Here is a 21635-nt window from a genome sequence, read left to right as displayed (position 1 = left end):
ACTGTGACGCTCTCTGATTGGCTGTCAGTTGGTGAAAGGAGCCTTTGTCTCTTCTTTGGCTTTACGTCTTCTTGTAAAGATGAGAATATTCTGTGCAGTGAGAAATCTGAAGCTTTATTCATCTTTGCAATATTTAAATACAGTTGGATCTCTGAGTCGACTGTAGACGTGCAGGAAATATTTAGTTTGGGTTGGGTTTGTGTGCTGGCGTCACTCATGCCTTTAACATTACATGTTGTTTTATTGTGGGTGGGGGGTTAACAGTTTGTCTGGTGTTTTTGTCTGTATGTACAATGTTTTTTAATTTCAACTTGAAAATGTCCAAACAAGGGAAGCTGTGTTTTATCATTCCCCAAGTGACTCGAATTCCCTTTCGTCCGATTTAAGATTGATATATGAGTATGTTTGCAACTCAAACTTTCAGTAAAACGCATTCATACAGACTTCTGCTGTGTAACATTTATTTAAATGCCCTCTGTGAACTTATATCTGCTGATAGAATCTCACTGCAATAATATTCACCATCAGGATCTTGTTATTGTAAACCACAATGTTAAACAGTGTCTCAGATTTGACATTTAAGAAGATGACTGTCTTTCTTACTGATGTGGTTTATTTATTCTCGCCAGAATTCTTTAACAGTGAATCAGATAGACATGCACCATCTGTTGTGTTCCCATACACTAATTAATAATGTTGTACAAATACAGAAGTGTAAATAAGAAAATAAACACATATTTTTAGAATTACATAACAGCCCATTTTTGCTGGCCAGGGTTCAGAGAGCTTCCACGTTTTTTTGTTTTAGCAATATGTTCATCTACCGAGGACTTGTCTGTAAGTTTGGTGCTTTTGTGTGTTGAGACTGGTTCTTAAGGAAAGTTTGACATAGCCAAACTTGGCTGGCTCAACAAATCCTAAAACGGCACTCAGATAACCACCATCTGTGAGAGCGCTATCTGTTAACTCTCCACCTCTGTGCACGCTCACATACAACATGAATCAACCGGATGCCGTCGACTTCAATCAGCGCTCCGCTTTCTAGCATAAGAAAGGCATTAGCCTGCATACATTGAAACTTTCAAAGCTTCACATTGTTGTCACACAGGTCTGATACTGTCTCACATCCTGCTCAATAAGACGTGAAGATAACTAACTTTTTGTCACCTAATCAGTGCTTAAAATCTTATCTTCTATAGCTGCAATTCCAGGAATGAAGACTTCAAGACTTAGCATCAGATTAAGGTCAAGCATGAATATGCATTTATACACAATCACCAACTGAAGACATGTAAATTCATTGGGCAGAGCGACACAGTTTGCACTGCTGTAACATAATAGCTGAGCTGATATGACTTAGCTTCCCCTCAGCAGGTTTCTGCAAAAGTCCTTTATATTTAGTTTCTTTAGCAATTCCTTTCCTGCCTTTCCTGACACCTTTCAAAGTTTTTCTTTGGGCACTGGCTGCCTTTTCGCTCATTTACAGTCCCGTCCTTGTACGTTACCGTTTTCAGTGAACTTTTTGTTTTGTTTGTTTGTTAGTTAAGCCACTTAAAAATGGGGCTTCTAACTCAAGTGATGAACTGAAAACAAACAGCTAGCAGCCTGTCACAGCCTGTTTCTTTAGTTGTCTATGAAAAATTCCAAAGGTAACAAAATCTCACAGCACAAAATAGTTTTTTTCCTCACCAACACCTGGCATATTTCAATATGGTGTGCAGTTTGGCCTCAAAAGACAAAATAGGAAACTGGACAGGTGGCAGGCCTAAAGTGGAGGTGGTATTGGAGATCTGGTTAAAATGAATGAATCTCTTTGTACTCCCAAAGGTTGATTCTGTTCATCTGGACGTAGCGTTTTCAGTGGGAGAAGCATCTCATTTGAATAATTTGTTGGATGAAGTTGAAGTTGAACACCTTCAACTTCATTGTTTGAAAATTTGGAGGTCTTTGCAATATTATTCCACGAAGGAGAGATAAGTTGAAGGAACTAGATAGGATTTATTGAAATGGATTGATATGTTTAACCTGTAATGTGAGATAGCGTCAGAGAAAAATGCCTGATTTTACCTACACTCAGCTCCAGGATAGCTTTTTAGCTCAGAAATGGGATGGAGATGGAAATACAGACTTCCACACCGGTGCTTAGTAAGAACAATACAGTGGAAAGTCTTGCTGCGATGACACTGTCACCATCTGTGTCCAAATCTCAAGGCAAGAATAACAAAGAAGCCCGGAACCACATTGTGGGGCTTTTCAACAACTGTCATCAAAAGAGAAATCAAAGCAAAACCAAAACTGTGCAAGTTTGGGTCCGTAGCAAAACCACAAAGCTGCAAGTATGTGCAAGTGAGCAATCCAAAAACAGCAGCACAAAGGAGGTGCTCAAAGAGGCGACCTCGAAGGATCTGTTTAGCTTTCTGCTCTCGCGGGTGGAGTCATTCGGCTCTTTCATTGCACCTCGTATGGTGAAGGTGGAGGTCATTTCTTTCTCGTAGTTACACTGAATGAATGATAGAATATTTAAATTACACATTAAACTGATCAGAATGTATTCTGTTTATCCCTCTTTACATTTGGATATCTCATTATGATTATGACTACATCTCAGTTCACTGACATAGGGGAGACCGGGGATAGTTGTAACATTTTTGACATTTCTGTCTGTAAATTGGAGCTCTTTTAAGGTAGTGGATTCAAAATGTAATGCAAAGTATTTACATGTCTCTGCTATTAAATAGTGCAGCTATTTTCTCTGCAGCACAATTACCCATTGCATGGTATGGTCTCAAACACGAAGAGTGAAATGTTACAATTAACCCCATAGTCTGGGTTAGTTGTAACATATCCTGGGGTAAAATGTAACACAATGAAATAAGGGTACTAACAAAACATTAACATGTAATCTTTGTTTATTCAACACATGAATGCACTTAGAGCCATTTATGTAGCTGTGTGTGTGTGTGTGTGTGTGTGACAGAATGCAGAAATCTAGCTTTTGAACATATTCCAACCCCCCAAAAAAGACAAATTATGGAAATTTCTGCAACTGAATATTTCATTAATTTTGGTTGGTCTTCCTTGAGTTTGGCCTCGTTGGCTCAGTGGGCATTATAACCTACAACTCTTGCACCAATTTTGAACATAACAATGAAGCTGAAAAAATGTAGTTGTTCACCAGCATCGCAATTCCATTACTTTTTATCATGGCTTACCTTGGTGTGGTTTGCAAAGTGCTTCAGAAAGATGAGGAAATCTTTCTCACACCCATCCTGACTTATTTCCACTACCAGTACTTCCTACTGGTCCATCTCTGACACAGTGGTCTGCATAATGTATGTGTGGGAACACAAACAGTGGAGGAATTGTGTTGCCAATGGCATTAACCACATATACAAAAGCGACCAGTGAACCTCTCTCTGCTGATGTCGTTGCCCTAACTTGTTTAATATAAGTTAAAGTAATAGTGTGGCAACTTGTAACATTTGCATTGTTACAACTAACCCAGACTGTTGCTGTTACAACTGACCCAGACTCCTATAGCCATGAACTAGCTAACATTACAGCCAACGGCTAAAACATTAGCACTAAAGACCTACACAGAATATATCCCCATAGACATACAAATAACATAATTTAAGTTTGATGAGTTTAACTGCAAAGCAGATAATGCTATTACAAATTGAAATAAAGTAGAAAAACTTACTTTTTGGCATATAAATTACTTTTTTTCGTGTTAAATTGTCTGTGTTTGACAAAATGTGCTGATTTTTCACATGTGATAGCAGAACTGAATTGGGCATGCACAGGATGAGTCACATCATTTGAAACTTAGCCCTGATTGGAGAAATTGGAAGTGTTACAACTGACCCACGTTACAACTATCCCCGGTCTCCCCTACAGACCTGCTTGCTTTGCATTTAAAGCACTTTGCGTTACTTTTTATATATTTGGTGTATATTGAGCCCCCTCCTTATGTCCTCCAAATATTTCAACGAATGCAACCTCAGCAGTGAAACAGCATGATTATGGTTCATGAGATGATTGTTTCTGCTCATCGTTCTGGATTCCAGAGACAACAATTCAACCTAATTACACGCAAACACACAACACAGCGAGTCTTTCTGCTGCTGATCCGACATGAACGAGACGGATGGAAACTCATCGCCACCACACGCTAATGACATCAGCACCACGCGCTTAACTTGTCATGAGATTTTACCCACAATGCCATGTGAACAATGAGCGTGTCACTGGATTCGATGACTGAAGCTGTCAGATGCCGGGCAGGATGTTTGACTTATAACCCGCATGGGAACAGAAACAGACAGAAAGCGATCCGGCGTGTTTATATTCTTCAGAGGGTCTGCAGGTGTTTGAGCGGCAGCACTCACATTTTCATTTGATGGTTTTTCAGCTTCGCTTCACATGTTTTCAATCAGCCGAGATGGCCAAGAATGCAGACCGCAGAGTCAACCGTAGCCTTCAAAATAAATGGATCTATGGGAGAAAGCTGTATTTTCAAAATAAAAGTCCTTAAACGGTGGGAAGTCAGCCGTGCTGGAAAAAAACGAGACGCTTCACAGGTTACTCAGTGTGCAGGTTTAAAGATAGTTTGTTTTAGAATAGTCTGCTACCGTGCTGCACCACAACCATCAAGAAACATCTGCATATGCTCAGTGCTGACCTCGCTCGACCTTAAACAGATGTTTGTGGTTAAGCCTCTATGCTGCAGCTGACCAAGTGAAAAAAAACTTTAAAAAAAGGTTCCTTCAGAAACATAAAAAGTAATCCACCCTCAGCGGTGCAATGAGAACATTAACATCAAAGTATAGTCGAATAAGGCAACGTAATATATCAAAAACTCCTCTGTAGCTCAAACAGTAAGAGGTCACAGGGTATATTTGAAGTATGAATGAAGTTACCACAGGAAAGTGATTGGAAAGTTTTCCTTTTATGGTTCATTATGTTTGCACTTTTTAAATGTTGTCCGTTTACATACGCCATCAGTGTGAAGTTAACAGTTTTTCAAGGTTTTTCTCTTTCACCCATTTGCTCCCATAGTCATGGTGGCGGAGCTGCCATGCATGTGGTTGGGCTAGATTGGGTTTAAACTGCCAACCCTGTGATTAGTGGGCAACCCACTCTGCCCCCTGAAACATGTCTCAGTTTTAAAGACACACTTGTAAAGACGTGAGGTTACAGAGACCTGCTTGATATAAACCAGTGTGTGTGTGTGTGTGTGTGTGTGTGTGTGTGTGAGTGGCAAGTGTACACAGCTTCAAGAGAAACTATTCTTTTATCATGTGCTTGGATATAAAATATATGAAAATACTTTTATGCTTTTGGGGGAATGCACACAATTTAAACATCAAATATCATCACTTAATTTATCTGATCATCACCAGCATCTTATCCAACACTATCTGTAAGAAATATTGCAGAAATATATAGAAATATTATTAAGAGATATTTGATATTTGTTAGCTGAAAGAATTTGGTCAAGAAAATATTCACCTATTACTCAAACTAACATTTTAAGTTGAACTTAAAGAAGCCAAAAACTGATTATCTGATCGTCACATTACTGTCGTGGTGGTTTTGGTTTCTGTTTGGATTCACAAACCCTCCAGCATGAAATTGTAGTTTTTAATTAATGTCTTCTAGACTTTGCGATTCCTGTTTTGTTTCATTATCATTCTAATAATTTTGAGCTTTAGTTCTCGTTGTGTTATTTGAGTTTCTGTGGCGTTTTGATTACCAGCTTCTGGTTTGTGTCTTCAGTCTTCCCTATCTGTTCCTCTCTCGTTGTCTTATCTTTCTGTGTCTTCGTCCTCCAGCGTTCTCTTGTCTCTGTTTTCATGTTTTATGTGAATCTTCTCATTTCCGTGTATAGTGTGTGACTTTTGGATCCCAGTTTAACTTTAAAGGTTAGTTATCGTCTGTTTCCTGTGTTGGTTTTACTTCCTTGCTCTGCCTGATTTTTCTGTGTTGAGCTGTGCCTCCGGTCTCCAGTCGCCGAATCAGCCCTCTGCTTTTACACAGTCCTTTCTTCTGCTCGTCAGCATATCTGCTGTTGTTGGTTTGGGATTTTTTGATGGTTTCAAATTTTGGACTTTGTTACTTTGTGTTCAGTCTGAATTAAAGGCTCACCTTTTGTTCTATGTCTGACTTGAGTTCTCTAAACTATGACATTTAGGAACGTTTCCCTTTATTTTATTTTATGATAACGGTATTTCAAGGGAGTGCATGTTATTTTTATGCTTTTGATGTTGCATCGCTCATGTTGGCTGTAAGATTTTGCTTCATTAACGGTTGCCCAAATCATGGGTAAATATTACGTGTAGTACCTCCTTTACAAAGCTCTATTAAGATTCTGCTTGTGGGTTTACTGTTAAACATAGCATTTATGTATGAAAGTGTAACACTGTGTTATGTGCTGTGAGGTCTTAAGGATGTCACAGCACTTCACTCTCAGAGTGCGAGCTTCGTTTTGGTTTCTAGAGTTTCCAGAAGTAAAACAGAGATCAGGCTCCTCTCCTGTGGGACCAGCTCCCAGTTTGGGTTCAGGAGACAGACATCTCTGCTTTAAGATCTTTTTGATAAAGCTTATAGTTGGGGCTGGATCGGGTGATACTGAACCCTCCCTTATCCTGCTATAGGCTCAGGCTGCTGAGGGACTTATCATGATTCACTGAGCTTTTCTCCATCTCTACTCATGTTACATCCACTACTGCATGTCACTGACTTTTGTCTTCTCACTCCTGAGTTTTGTATTCCGTCCTGATTGTTGGGATTGTCTCATTTTGTGATTCTACTGTTATATTTGTGTGTCTAACAGGAACTGGTGTGCGTTTGTGGTCACAAAGACGGTGAGTTGTGTGGTTGAGGATGGAGTTGAAACCTACGTGAAGCCTGATTATCATCCCTGCAGCTGGGGGAGTGGACAGTGCAGCCGGGTGGTGGTGTGAGTACACACTCTCACACACACTCACACACACACACACACATAGTGTGTGAATCAGAGTCATCAGTTTGTGCTCGTCCTGGTTCTCTGCAGTTATCGGACCTACATGAGGCCGCGCTACAAAGTCGCCTACAAAATGGTGACAGAGATGGACTGGAAGTGTTGCCATGGTTACAGTGGAGCAGACTGCAACATTGGTCCAGTTGGTGGAGGAGGGACTCAGATATCCACCACCAGACCTCAGCCCGGACAGGGAGGGGGGACGACCAGTGGACAAGGTGGAGGAGGGCATAGTTATGGGGGAGGCAGTTCTGGATCTGGACAGTCTGGAGGAAACGCGGGTGAGTGGATTTTCATTTTGTTCTTTTATTCACATGAAGTTCGGCAGTTTAAAGAAAAGCTGTGGCTGGAGTGCATGAAGACAAAGACGCACATCCTCAGTCCATCTGCTGCACCATGAGATGGGACTGAATGTAGACACTTTAAAAACCAGCGGAGATTCCTTTTATGAGAATTCCCAGTGAGATTCTCCCTGTTCTTAGGATCTAACACGGCTTAACATTCGACACCAGACCCAGATGGACTCAATAAAAACCAGAGCTGAAGCAGGAACTCAATCGTGCACTGAATCGTTCTTTATTTTCTCTCTTTGCTGTCATCTCAGTAATCATCAGCAAGCTGCAGCAAACAGTAGCATCTGATATTAGTCGATCAAAACTAATCTGCAGCCTTTGCTCACTTCTTCTGGTGAGAGCCAGTTCACTTCGTAAATCAATCACTATTCAACCAAACGGCTAAAAGCTGCTCGCAAAAAGGAGAAAATGGAGCTCGGTTCTCAGTAACATAGTGCTGACCACATGTCTCCTTTGTTTTTCAAACAGGGGAACTAGCTTTGCCAGTGAAACACCATCATCTAATTAGTCAGTAAAAGACTTATGATATGATATCTTCATGCAGAAGCATCTTTTTCCAAGAGATGTGAGAAGTGTGAAAGCAACCAAAGCTTGCATTTGTGTAAAAGAAGCAGCTGGTTGTGTGTGACAGTGTTGACTGCTGTCAGGAAGCTACTGCTGGAAATTCTCAGCAGCTGTTTGTTTAATGTGTGAAATAAAAACTATGACTGAAAGTGTCTCTTGGTGCCGTGACAGGATTCTGTCTATTCTAAAGAATGATAAAAATGGAAATAAAAGAGAAACTCTTTTATTTTATTAAGAGTTTCTGTAACCGCTTCATTTCTTTCCTTAACGAGCAGACAACGAGAAGATGAGACAGCTGGAGGAGAAGATCCGCAGTCTTACAAAAAATCTCCAGGACCTTCAGTCCACCATAAGCACCATGAATGAGCGCTTACAGGAGGAGGGCGGCAGGAATGGACTTGGTGGAGGAAGCTCAGGAGGGAGAAACCCTGCGGATGCCGCTCAGCCCGAGATTAAAGAGACGATTCACAGCATTCAGACCAAACTGGACCAGCTGGACAACCGCACACAGGTGAGCTGGTTTTCAGCTTTACTGGGAGGTTATGTGGACTGAGTAAAGAAGCTAAAACAGGAAAAGATGTGTTATGCTGTTTGTGTTTGTGCTGGTGTTTTAATCAGAAACTGTTTCACCTTCAACAGGCTCACGATAAAACCCTGGTCAGCATCAACAACCACCTGGTGAACGGGAAAGGTAATGAGTTGGAGGGAGGTGTGTCTGGAGGATCGTTAAGTGAAGGACGGCTGAACTCACTGAAGGAGGAGATCCTGAGCGAGCTGGAGAGGAGAGTGTCGCTGTCCTGCTCCTCCTGCCAGGTATCAGACAACTTTAATAAGCCGATATTCCAAAATCTTTCTAGCCGGTGTTTTTCAGTAAGATTAAATTCACTGCTGGATGTTTTCAGGCCGGTGTGGAGGATCTGCGCAAACAGCAGCAGCAGGACCGTGAGAGGATTCGAGCTCTGGAGAAGCAGATGAACGCCATGGACGTCCAGTATCGGCAGAGCCTGGACGGGCTGCGGCGGGACGTAGTGCGTTCACAGGGATGTTGCGACATCATCAGTGACCTCCAAGATCGCGTAACTGATGCTGAACGCAAGATCAGCACGGCCTCTGAGAACTTTGATATTCTGCAGAACCGCCTGGACAGGGAGCTCAGCGGACAAGGTGGCACCAGTAGCAGCGAAAACACTGGGTCCAGAGGACAAGGGTTACCTGTTGGTGGTGAAACTGGCGGGCATGGTAGGGATGCCATGATAACAGAGGAACGCCTGAACAACCGATTGAAGGATCTGGAGCGACGGGTCAACAGCACTATGCAGAAAACCGAAGAGAGCTGCTCATACTTGGAGAACGACGTGAAAGACTACTTCCACAGAGAACTGGACGAGCTGAGGTCCGTGTTTCTGGAGCGGTTTGATGACCAGGCCGACAGGATCGCAGACGTGGAGCTGGACGTGGAGCAGGTCAAGAACAGCATACGTGATCATGACAAGCGGCTGTCGAAACTAGAAAACACCACCTCCCAAATGAACTGGAGGCTGGAGAAGTGTGGCTGTGTAGCGTCTGAACAAGGAGGAGGAGGAGAAGGAAGAGGGAGAGGTGACGGGGGATATGGAGGTGGAAGTTGGGGAGCAGGAGGGGGTGGATCAACAGGAGAAGGAAAAGAGGGGGGTAACAGAGGGGATGGAGGTGGGACGTGGGGAGCCGGAGGAGGAGGAAGTACAGGGGGAGGAGGACGCTGGGGAGGTACCGGGGGAGGATTACCGGGAACGGGAGGAGAAAGAGACAATTCAACCAAGAAGTCTCTGGAGTGGAGAGTGGTGGCTAACGAGGATCAGATTCGACATTTCAACACTCAACTCAAAGACCTGTCGATGTCCGGAGACTCTCTGTATGACAAGGTGAGTCATACATCTGGCTCAGCACAACAAATAATTACAGGACAGATTAAGAATTCCTTGCATGTTCAAATAAATGTCCTCTGTATAAACACCTTAACATTATAGCGCATCGACTAGATTGGACTCCTGAGCCAAAGAAAATCATTTTTCACAATAACTCAAAGACTCTTGATGTGCAACTGAAAGTCTTATTATTCAAAATAATGTTATTTTAAAAGCTCCAAAAGGCACCAACAGCTCGAACAGGATTGAGAGGGTGGGTTTAGTGACCTCAATTAGCTGACATGAAGTTTAGCAGACAGCTAGCTTTCACGGTCACCTCTGTTAGCATTTCTGTGCTAGTTGAAGTGGTCCACCCAAAATGCTGTATAACTTTAAACTTTAAAGGGGTTATTAATTAAAAAAAAAGACCCCACAGAGATGTTACGAAGAAGTAAGCTAGCTGTATAGACTGACACTATCCGGTCGTTAAGTGATGACGTGACGAATCCTACTTCCAGGCCTAAAGTAGTCTGCGTTTAATATGGCTTTTGTGTTGTTAACATGTTTAATGTTTTGTATTTCCTTCTATTTAATCTCAAAAAGCTCCTAAAACAGTCAGTGATCACTGTTGACCTCCCTCGGCTTTTATTACCGCTAATCATTTATTTAAGCTCAGTTTTTAAAACCTTAGGATGTAACTACAGCCCATCCCATGCAGCAGTATAGGAATGACTAACCTCGTATTGTGGATGGATTATCTCAGTTGTTCTCCTGGCTGAAGTTTGGTCCTTTTACAGCATCCTGCCATGCGATTACATTTGTTCCTGACCACCGAGAACACTCACGTTAACTTTTATCGAGTGGAAAAAAAGTTAGCTTGTTTATATTATGCTAACATAGCTGTGTCGCTAGCGGTCACGTAGCACATCATTATATACCAGCTAGCCAAACTTCAGTAACCCTACAAACGTCACTGCTGTTTAGTTTTCTGTCTTCATTTATGTTGGAAGTGATAACAGAGCTGTACATTTTAATTTGTTTCCAAAACCCCGCAGTCAGGACATGCTATATTGTATTTAGATAGAAGCTAGCGAGCTAACTCCCTGCTAACTTCTAACTCCGTTAAATGTCATAAATTCCGTTTTCATGGATGCCTGGATGTTAAACTTAATTGTTACACCTGGTAGAGCAGAACGCTGATCATTTTATTAAAGATAAAAGACTTTAGACAGTTTTTCAACTCTCATTAATGCCATAGTGATCGTTTGATATATGGACCTGCAGCGGAGTTTAGGCCCAGACACGGCTAGTGACGTCAGACTTAACGACCGGATTTATTAAACTGGGCTGTAGACATGTTTTTCCGCTGTAGAGTTGGGAATTTTAACATTGCCTCCAGTGGCCATTCTGAGGAACTGCAGTTTTTTGGCAGATTTTATTTTGTGGGTTTTTTTTATTCCTAAAAGTTGCTGCTTGGTTGGATGTTTTTTATCTTCACCTTTATCTTATTTCGCAAAGTTTGTAATATTAATCAACGCACTTAAATTAAAACTGTGATGTGTGGATTATAAACTGACTTTTGTGTCAAAGAAGCTCAGATTTTGTGACTATGCAGTCATCTCATTTGTTAATATTTAAATCAATAACCAGGTTTTGGACCTGACCGATGACGTCGGTAAAATCAAAGCCCTGACCGGTGATCACGGAGAACACTTTAACCGAATCGTGACAGTGGTGGAGATGCTGGGCGAGGACTGCGAGCTGTGCGGGAAGGTGGAGGAAGAGCTGCAGAAGATGAAGAATTATTCCCAGAATGCGCTATCCAATATTCAGAACCACATCAACAGAATCCAGAACAGACTGGATTCAGAGGGAGACAGCTGCTTCCAGATGTGCTCAGTCCTGCAGAGTGAAGTCAGTGTTCTGAGGGATGATGTCAGGAGGTGCACCAACCAATGCAAGAGCAACCCGGACATGACCACAGGTCAGATCTGTTTTTTGTTTTTTTTAACTTAACCTCATCTCCTGGTAGAACTGGTAGGGATGTAATACTGGGGCAGGAAAGGGTCAGAGTTCAGAGTCTGGACCGCTGTAGGGACAAAATTGCCTCTCTTTCTCTGTGTCCTAAATCCTGAACACAGATGGGAGCCACTCGAACACAGAATGTAAAATATGTGAGGGATCTTGGAGAATCCTGTGGGCAGTTTTAATTGTCTGTTTTTCACACAGGGCAGGCAGAGCTCTAACAGGATGTCCATGAACAGCTTGTATTGGTCTATTATGTCTGCTCAAAGTTTCTTCTGATGTAATACTCAGGGATTTGCTGGGTGGAATGGGGCATTTTCCTCACTACATTTCTGTCCCTGTGTTAAATTATTTCTATCCCTGGTGGAGATATAAAAATATAAACATTTATCCCCCGCTGTGATTTTTAGCACTGCATCTTGAAACTGTCTACAGCACAGTCATATCCAAAATTGATTTCCACCCCGTATTCATTATCCTGTGACCGCAGAGATGAGTCTGCAGAAGGAATATTCTGGAGTCTTTTCAGTATGTGGCCAAGCACTGCTGTTTCAGTGTGAAAACTACAGCTAAGTAAATAAAAGATGAATTAAGAGGATTCAGCTATGTCGAATCATCTGCATTTGAATAATCTACAAAGATGAAATGCGTCTTCTTATTTCAACGTGTTGAACTGCAGTTATGCACCAGGGTGTCCTGCATTAGTAGCCTCTTTTATTTGCGTCTGAAGACATGTTATTTGCATGGTTCGCTCTGATGGTGGAGCTGCTGTGATGAGCTGATAGTGAGCTCCTGAGTGCTACCTGACCAAAATACAGTCATTTCTGATACTGATTTTTTCAAGCATCAACATATTTTAAGGGGAAAAAATCCTGTAAAGCAAAGTTTAATTAAATAGATATTTTTGTTTTTACCACTTGAACACATAATTCATAGGCAAATTCAATCCCCAATAGGTGTTGATCATGCTAGACCTGGTGGCACAGATGACAACAGTGGACCGCTGGATCCTGCGAAGCCTTTAGATGGCCATAGCGTGAATGAAGGCATCAACAATAACCACCTGAAAACGCTGCAGGGCGAACTGTCCAATGTCATCCTCACCTTCAGCTCCATCAACGACACCCTGAAGGGTCTGGAGCACACGGTGCAGAAACACGACAGCGTCATCACGGACCTCGGTGAGCCGAGCTCAGGAACAAACATAGCTTTGCATTAAATGCCTCCAGCTAGTGTTCACTCTGTCACCCTCTAAATCCTGACAGGAAATACTAAGGATAAGATCATCTCTGAGATAGACAAAGTCCAGCAGGAGCTGACAGAGCACATCGAAGACAACCGGAATCGTCTGGATAAGATGGACAGGGACATTCGGCGATTTGAGAGTACAGTGCTTGAGATGGGAGACTGTAAGAGGTCTGGAGACGGGCTTGAGAAGAGGCTGTCGAAGCTGGAGGGAGTTTGCGGACGACTGGATGGGGTCTCTGACTCCATCCTCAAAATCAAGGAAGGTATGGTTCATTTTGATGGTCGTGTCTATAATAATGGATTGCATTTATATAGCGCTTTTCGAGACCCTCAAAGCACTTTACACTTCCACTATTCATTCAAGCTACAGTTGTAGCCACAGCTGCCCTGGGGCAGACTGACGCCATCTCTGGTCATCACCAGTAGGCGGCAGGTGAAGTGTCTTGCCCAAGGACACAACGACCAAGACTGTCCGACCCGGGGCTCGAACCGGCAACCTTCCGATTACAAGACAAACTGCCAACTCTTGAGCCACGATCGCCCCAATGTTTACTACTATGTTTACTCTTCCTTTAAAAAGCCTATCATGTGTTTTCATCTTGGACATGCAAATTTGTATTTGAGCTGGTAACAAACACAACATGTGTGCCGGTGTCTCCGTGCCTCACTGAGGTTCAGATGATTCAACATGGAGAACATATTGAAATCGGGTATAAAAAGAAATCAATCAAGGAAAAATAAAAACAGTTTCATCGTTCATGAGAAATTGTTTTTCCATGTAGACTTGCATTGTGAATAAGCAGGACAATAATTCAGGAAGAGGAGATTATGTTGGGTTTTTTCTAACCCGTGCATCTGTTAGAAAGGATGTTTACTCCATCTTTCCCTGGTATAGATACTACTCTGAGTTGCAGGTCAGCTAGAATGTTTACCTGTCTGCTAGTTATCACTTCCACTAATTAAAGTAACTACTTTTTGCTAAACATAATAAACCAGATGGATGTAACAGTAGTTCATCTTTGTGTACACTCTATGTACTTACATGTTGCAGGATATATTTACAACACCGGGCTGGCACCGTGTCCTTACTGGGACACTACAGTGCCCAATATGTGCAAATCAAAACTCCAATCGTGCTGCGGACCGACAGCTGATGCAGCTGTGCTCCAGCTGTGTTGCTGTGGTCAGAAAGTGAGTTCTTCAGCTGGAATTCAGAGAAAGTGAGCTTCTCATTTCTCTAGAAACATCTTTCACTGTGTTTTTTCTGTCCTGACGTCTTCAACTGGATGACGTGAGGAAAAAGTTGAGGGTACTGCCGCGTACCAAGTGTGTCATGTTACACGAGAAAGACGAACATATGTTCCTCGTGCTGATTTTGATGTTTTGATGTTTTCCGTGTTTAGGACTGAACAAACACGTTTCGAGTTTGTGGACGTGTGTTTCTGGTCTGAATGACACCGTTATCCGTCATGGAGGTCTGCTGGACTTTATCCAGAACGGCCAGGACGACATCCACAGCAGAGTGAAGAACCTGAACTCGAGCTTGAACCAGGTCTCCCGAGACCTGCAGGGTTTGTCAGAGCATGACCTGACGGGTGAGCTGCTCCTTCCTCTGATTCTGTTTGGGGGGTTTTCAGCTACAGTGTGATTTCTCAGCACAGCTCCCCTCTGATCTGAATAACATGAAAAGAGGGTTGCAGGGTTTTTATTGGCTTGATGTACTGACTTTGTCTTGGGGACCACCAATCATTACAACAGTGCTCTCAGACAGACTTAGATCTCTTAGATTAGATATTTATTAACATCCTGATGTGCTGAAATCCTCACAAGGATATCTAATGTAGATAGACTGATGAAAGGTGAAGCTTCTCCGTGTTTACTACAGTTTACCACATGTGAAAGTAAATGTACAGGATGAGCTGCTCAGTTATGTTATTAATATGAAGCGCAAAGATATTTATCAGAGACGTTTGATGAAGTTCCTGAAGTACAGTAAACGTTTTCAGTAACTTTCTGCCCTCTGCAGGACGAATCAAGCAGTACTCAGAATAAACTGGAGGGTTTCACAATAATGATTCAGAAAAAAACACAACGCACGTAAGAAAAAAACTGTGAAACCTCCAAAGAAGAGTTCATCTGTAATGTTGTGAATTGACTTTGTGTAGCGCGCAAGAAGGCAGAAGGTAAAGTGACTTTTGCCCACCACCTACCCTATTTGCCTATGGCTTCATCCTCTTTTCCCCAAATAAAATTCAGGTTGAAGGGTTGCTGTGAAATCTAAAAATAGCAGTCATGTTGGAGGCGGTGCACGGCTGCTCAAGGAGAGGACCTTGAAGGAAAGATTGCTAGGTTGGAAGAGGCTGCGAGGTTTTTATTTTTACTTTTATAGACAGAGCAGTAGAACTTTATTATTGCACTTTGCAACTTGTAACATTTGTTTTATTTCACTGTCGATCTGTTTGATGATGCATCAGCAGCCAACAAACAACAGCTTGAACTAAACCTGCAGATTTTGTCTTCAGTGTGTCGTCTGTTGTTCCGTGTCATTAAATATTAATGCCAAGTGAGCTGTAAAAAACTGTTTTGAAACTAAACCCTTCAGCTTCCCTTTCTCCAGTGAACTTAATGAACAGTAACGAATGATTGCGCTTGAATTACTGGGTGAATATAACGAAGCTTTCTAACATTTTAAAGTCTGTTGGCTTCATATCCAGTCAAGTCCAGTAGAAGTCTATGATCTCAGGATGACTAAAATGTTACAACAAAGCTGAAGGTTTGTGTCATTGCACAGGCCCACCAGGCCCACCTGGACCTCAAGGACACCCAGGAGAACGAGGCTTCAATGGGCTGCCTGGCCTCCCAGGGCCCCCTGGATTTCCAGGACTACAAGGAGAAATTGGCCCACCTGGTGAGATGGATATTTTACATTTATAGAGTGTGTGATATACAGGAAGACTAAAAGTCGTGAGTAAAGCTATTACTAAGCCAGCTAACATACCTAAAATCATATTTTTTTCACTACTTCCTGTTCGTTTTTTCACATTAAAAGTACAGGCTAAAAGCTCACTACACTCAAAAACAATGATTTTCACCCTTAGTAAACAGTAAGCAATAATTTTGAGCAAAAAGCAACTGAAATATATAAAATAATAAAATTTTCAAATCAAATGTTTATTTATAAAAACAAATTATCATGAGGAAAAATGGGTTTGGTATAAACTGAATGGGCACCAATCAAGTAAATTTAAATTTACCATCAAGTACTTATGTTTCAAAATTGCACGGACAATTTGCTTGTGATAAAATTAGTTAAAGTCAGCATTTTGGACGTAACATTTGTTTTACTGTAACCTGAAAATTCTTGAGGAAGTCAGAGGCATCATTGGAGGCTGATGAATGTTCATCTTCAGCAAAGCAAACAGCCGACATGTTTCTGTTGTTTGCTTTCTCACTTCTATTTGAAGTTAAACACACTGTTAACTGGTTGCTTTGGGTTTTATTGTTGCACCTTTTTATTATTCCACTAAACATGTCCTCTGGTTTCTTGCAGGTCCCAAAGGGGAAACAGGTACGTCTTTAATTAAGAGAAAAACCGGCTGAAGTAGAAGAACAGTTGTGTGCAGTATTTTCACTGTGATCTGGCTTTTGTTTGTTTCTCTCTGCAGAGCGGTGTGTGTGTTTCTCATTGTGTCTTTGTATCTTCTCAGGCCTTCCTGGCGCTGATGCTCAAATCCCCAAATTGTCGTTCTCTGCTGCTTTAACTGCCCCCATGGACAGAGCAGGAACCATCGTCTTTGACAAGGTCTTTGTCAACGAAGGAAATTTCTACAACCCGAGAACAGGTGAGCACGAACAGAGGCTTGCATCTGCAGGTTGTCCACTAGTCACAGGGTTAAGAGTTCGGACTCTAATCTTCTCCTGGCATTGTGTTGATGTCGATAATTAACCTATAAATTACTTTGATGTTATTTTATGTCCATATTTACTTCCTGTTTGTAATAACTGAAGTAAAGTGATATATTTAAAGGTCAAAAATTAGGATGTTGTTTGATGATCACTGAACTCCAGTTTAGAAACAGTTTCCTAGTTTTGATCAGAACTGAAGCCATCTGCAGCTTAATGAATGTAAAAAAACAACCTGTTACATATTAAACTAATGCATACATTTCCTGGTTGATCTCTGCTTTAATATACTGTGAACCGGTTCCCTGCAGGTATCTTCACTGCACCTGTAGATGGAAATTACTACTTCAGCGCCGTCCTGACAGGTCACAGGAACGAAAAGATCGAGGCAGTCCTGTCAAAGTCGAACTACGGCATGGCCCGCGTGGACTCTGGAGGCTATCAGCCTGAGGGCCTGGAGAACAACCCCGTGGCCGAGGCTAAAGTTAACCCGGGCTCTCTGGCCGTCTTCAGCATCATTCTGCCTCTGCAGACTCAGGACACGGTGTGCATCGACCTGGTGATGGGCAAACTGGCTCACTCTGTGGAGCCGCTCACCATCTTCAACGGCATGCTGCTGTATGAAGACAAGTGAGCATTTATATCGATTTTTTGTGAACAAAAAGGCCTGAGGACCTGAACAGCGCTGTTTAAGATTCATGACAAACCCACAGGAGACGGGTCCATAAAGTATGATGTCACTTCCTAATTTGGGAGTGATCGAGAACTGATGACAGAGTATTTTTTGATGAAGCTTCCTGGTTGATTTCAGCATCAGTATAACGTGTTTTTAACAGATCACACAGACTGCACAGAAAACTTTTTCTTCAGAGGAGGCTTTACGTCACCTCTCATGTGGATGCCAGAGTGGATTTACTATAAACCCAGTCAGCTGATCTGATGTAGTCACATGGTCTGACCTCAGAGCAGCGCTGTGAGAACTGACGTCCCTGTAAACCAGGATAAGCTGATGCCTGCCAGACCTGCTTCCTCCTACTAGAAAGCCTCTGGAAACACACCGACGCATGTGGTGAAGAGTTCCAGATTTAACCGTGTAACGTGCTGTTAGTGCCCTCTATAGGCCGCAGAGCTCATTACAGCAATAATGTGAACAAGCATTCTGATGATTTATAGATGATTGGCTGCCACATAAAGTTTTTACTGAGGGCGGTGCTACAGAAAGTTTGTGAAGTCACAAAAATGCTATTAAAGATATCAGTTAACGATCATTAGAGCGGTAGATGTTGAGATAAAGTGGATGTTTATCAAATGTAAGCCCCCTTCTGGGCAAATGAGCATGACTTTAAATGTTAATGCACTGTTACTCGTACCCACCACTCAGTCCACTCCCCCTGTGAAGCGCTTCCTGCCACAACCGCTCCGTCTTGTCCAGATGTTGCTCTGCAGGCATTAGATGCTGACAGATGTAATCAGGTGGTGGGTCAGGTTTTCCACGAGGATGATGTTTAGTGCTGAATAGTGATTTATGAGCCTTCACTCCTGCCCCCTGATGGAGGTTTCCGTCGTCTTTTCTGTTGAGCAGATGTGCTGTTGATTCTTTTTCTTGATCTTCATCATTTTTAAGTGGAAATTGAAAAATGTCATCCCCCAGAAAATGAAAGGATACGTGCTGTTACCTTAAGAGGGGCGAAAACAGAAAGTGGAAAACGGAAATTTTTTTAGCACGCTCTTTGAAATATATTTTTCATTGCTGCAACCAGGTAGATTTAGTGCTTAAAAGGAACAAAACAAAGACTGAAAATAAGCCTCTTAACATGCAAAATTCTTAATTACAGAGAAACAAACTGCTCAGACTTTTCCGTACAGCTGTGCCTGTGACTGGTGAATCTTTGGATATCTGTTATTACTGATGGTGGGATATATCCCATCGCCACCCCAATGCCCTACCCTCACAGGTCAGTGGTCGTCATGGCAACATGAGACGTTGTGACTTTACATACGATGAAAGAAAACCAAAGAAAGCTTTTTTGCTCTGATGCTTTCTAACAGCAGAATGTTTATCTATTTTCAATCTGTGTGGATTTTCTTTTTAAACTGAGATGAGTTCACATTGTGAATGTTTTTATATTAAACAGCACTTTTTCTTGTTTTTATTGTAATTTTTATGTTCTAACAAATATTTATCACAGAATTTCACATTTATGGACAAACGTTAAAGGATGGAAATACTCCGTATTTTCTTACTGTCAAGAAATACCATAAAAGCACAGTGGTGGAAGAAATATTTTGATCCTTTACTAAGTAATAATACCACATTGTACTGTACTTAAGTAAAGAGAGTAACACCACTTGTAAAAATAAAGAATTACTATTAACGAGTCCTGCAGTCTAAATGTTATTTCAGTAAACAGCATTAACTGTCAGCAGACAGATATTGTTTGCTTTAAAACCCAGAAACCAAGCAAACTCTTACAGATGCACGATCTGTTTTTTCTTCGACACACAGAAGGAAATAAATTCATTCGGCATTTTATTACGAGTATAATCCACATTTGGTTCTGTACTTTGTATTTGTGGCAGTGAAAGAACCAGACATTTATTACAGATCATTGTTTACATTAGGATAACATATTTTTTGGTCTCTTGCTCTTATCGTTTGCTTATGCAGACATGGCTGATATATAGAAGAATGCTATGAGGAGTGTATATATAATAAGCTTGTTTATGTTACCTTCGGTTGAACAGTTGTTTAGTGAGCAATGCTTAATTTCTGATAAAGCTTTTAAGATGACTAAAACATAAATGGGCAGATGCACTGGTAAAACATGCCCATCCAGGAAGACTGTAGAGCAGGGGTCTGAAACTCGCAGCCCGGGGGCCACTTGTAGCCCATGTCACCCCTACTTGCGGCCCGTATTTTGACCTGAAGAAATTTAATTTGGCCGTCGAAGTTACTTTTTTTGTGAGGGAGAATTTGTTTGTTGTTGAGTGCAATGTTAAAATAAGTTCTTTAAAAAGCAAAAAATGATGTAATATGATGGCAACATGATCAGAGAGCACAAACATGTTGAGGGACTGGCTGTGTTAGTTCAGTGAGAGTCAAAAACTAATGTGTACGCTTATGTCTGCATTTTAATTTTGTCAGGTCAGACAATATTTGAAATTTAAACAAAACACTACATTTTCAGAAATATTTGTGGGTGTTTTCTCATTTGTTTGTTTGTTTTTTTGTACTACTTGAAGACAAAAGTGGCCGTGGCCTGCTGCTCGCTTAAGTTTGAGACCCCTCCTGTAGAGAAAGTCCTCCTCAAAACAGTAGCTGTTAGCGGAGGTAACCCCAGCTCTGTGAGTATGTGCATAGCCCTGAATCTGTTCACCCTTGGTTGTGTAGGGTGACATACTGTAAGTCTCTCAGGCCCGGTTCCTGAGAAGGACATCTATGTGTCACTGGATCCAGTAAACCACTGGTGAGGAAGGAACATGGCAGTCAGTTCAACAGTGGGGCTGAGTCATGAGTTGTAATCATATAAAGTATAAAAGATGAGTGTATTGTCCAGCTCCTAACTGTAAAGGCCACATGTGTCTTAAACCTGTGTTTGTTTTAAAGGCCATCAGAGGCTGATACCTGGGGTTGTACAAAGACTTCCAGTATCAGTCTATGAGAGAACAGCTCCTGGCTAAACACCTTCCTGATGGTTTCATTGTTTCAGATCATCCTGAATAAAATATGAAGTTCATTGTGTAAGTTTTGGTTATTCTCAGAGTTATAAACGCTGTGAAAGAAAGACAGAGATGTGGATAATTGTCATGATCCCCGCATCCCGCCAGCTGACGTCTGTCAGACGCTATGTTTTGTTTTTTCCCCTCTCTCGCTTCTGCTCTCTCTTTCTCTCTCGCTCTCCCCTGGCCCACGCACCTGGGGATGATCAGCACACCTGCCGCTGATTAGGACGATTGGCGTGCTACTTAAGATGGCAGACCGGCTCTACTCGTTGCTGGATCGTTGAGCCATCAGTGTCAGTCGCCCTGCTACTTGCAATTTGAACTTGTGAGTACTTCTGAACCTGGAAACTAACCGATTGTCTGTATGTGAGCATGAGCACGAGAAGTGGTGGAGAGAAGAGGAGCTGTTTGGGCTTAAGGAAGCTGTGTGGAAAGGATCATATTTTCCAAAAATTAATGTCATGTTGCGTTAAATAAGATGAAAAATTAGAAACTGAAATGTTTTTCCAACCAGAGGAGTCGCCCCCTGCTGCACATTATAAAGAATGCAGGTTTTGTAGCAGCTTCACTTTTCACCTGGAGAGACCTTGGAGGATGTGCCCGTTATTTATATACAGTCTGTGTGGACAGCACGCACTGTTACATGTTTCACCTGTCCTTGAATCTTTGACCTCTCAGCAGATCAATAACACTTTGTTGAACAGCTTCATCTGAGCGTCATTGGTCACTGAATATGATGTGATTCACAGCGGTAACCTGTTCATCTCCACAGCCCACAGAGGAACTGACAGCAGATATTTATATCACCATACGCTGGTTCCCACCTTCTTCACAGCAGTCTTTTTTCCCTCAGTGGGTTTAGAAATGTCCTTCTCTGGTGGGTATTTGTCACACTCGTCTACTGATGAATAA

At 41.9% G+C, this 21635-nt stretch overlaps 1 protein-coding gene across 1 annotated transcript in view; it reads left to right on the top strand.

Annotated features, from left to right (window-relative positions):
- Positions 1–19378, top strand: part of emilin1b (elastin microfibril interfacer 1b) — a 30066-nt gene extending 10688 nt beyond the window's left edge. The window contains exons 2-14 of the mRNA XM_026175920.2: positions 6839–6964; positions 7058–7305; positions 8217–8452; positions 8581–8754; positions 8844–9842; positions 11475–11808; positions 12806–13030; positions 13115–13360; positions 14501–14692; positions 15889–16005; positions 16648–16665; positions 16805–16939; positions 17312–19378. Of these exons, the coding sequence (XP_026031705.2) occupies positions 6839–6964; positions 7058–7305; positions 8217–8452; positions 8581–8754; positions 8844–9842; positions 11475–11808; positions 12806–13030; positions 13115–13360; positions 14501–14692; positions 15889–16005; positions 16648–16665; positions 16805–16939; positions 17312–17634 (3373 nt within the window). The 3' untranslated portion in view covers positions 17635–19378. The remainder of the gene's footprint in view (positions 1–6838; positions 6965–7057; positions 7306–8216; positions 8453–8580; positions 8755–8843; positions 9843–11474; positions 11809–12805; positions 13031–13114; positions 13361–14500; positions 14693–15888; positions 16006–16647; positions 16666–16804; positions 16940–17311) is intronic.
- The last annotated feature ends 2257 nt before the right edge of the window (positions 19379–21635 follow it).

This window comes from Astatotilapia calliptera, chromosome 1 (genome assembly GCF_964374335.1).
Source record: "Astatotilapia calliptera chromosome 1, fAstCal68.1, whole genome shotgun sequence".
Taxonomy (NCBI): domain Eukaryota; kingdom Metazoa; phylum Chordata; class Actinopteri; order Cichliformes; family Cichlidae; genus Astatotilapia; species Astatotilapia calliptera.
This window is presented reverse-complemented; position numbering and strand designations above follow the sequence as displayed.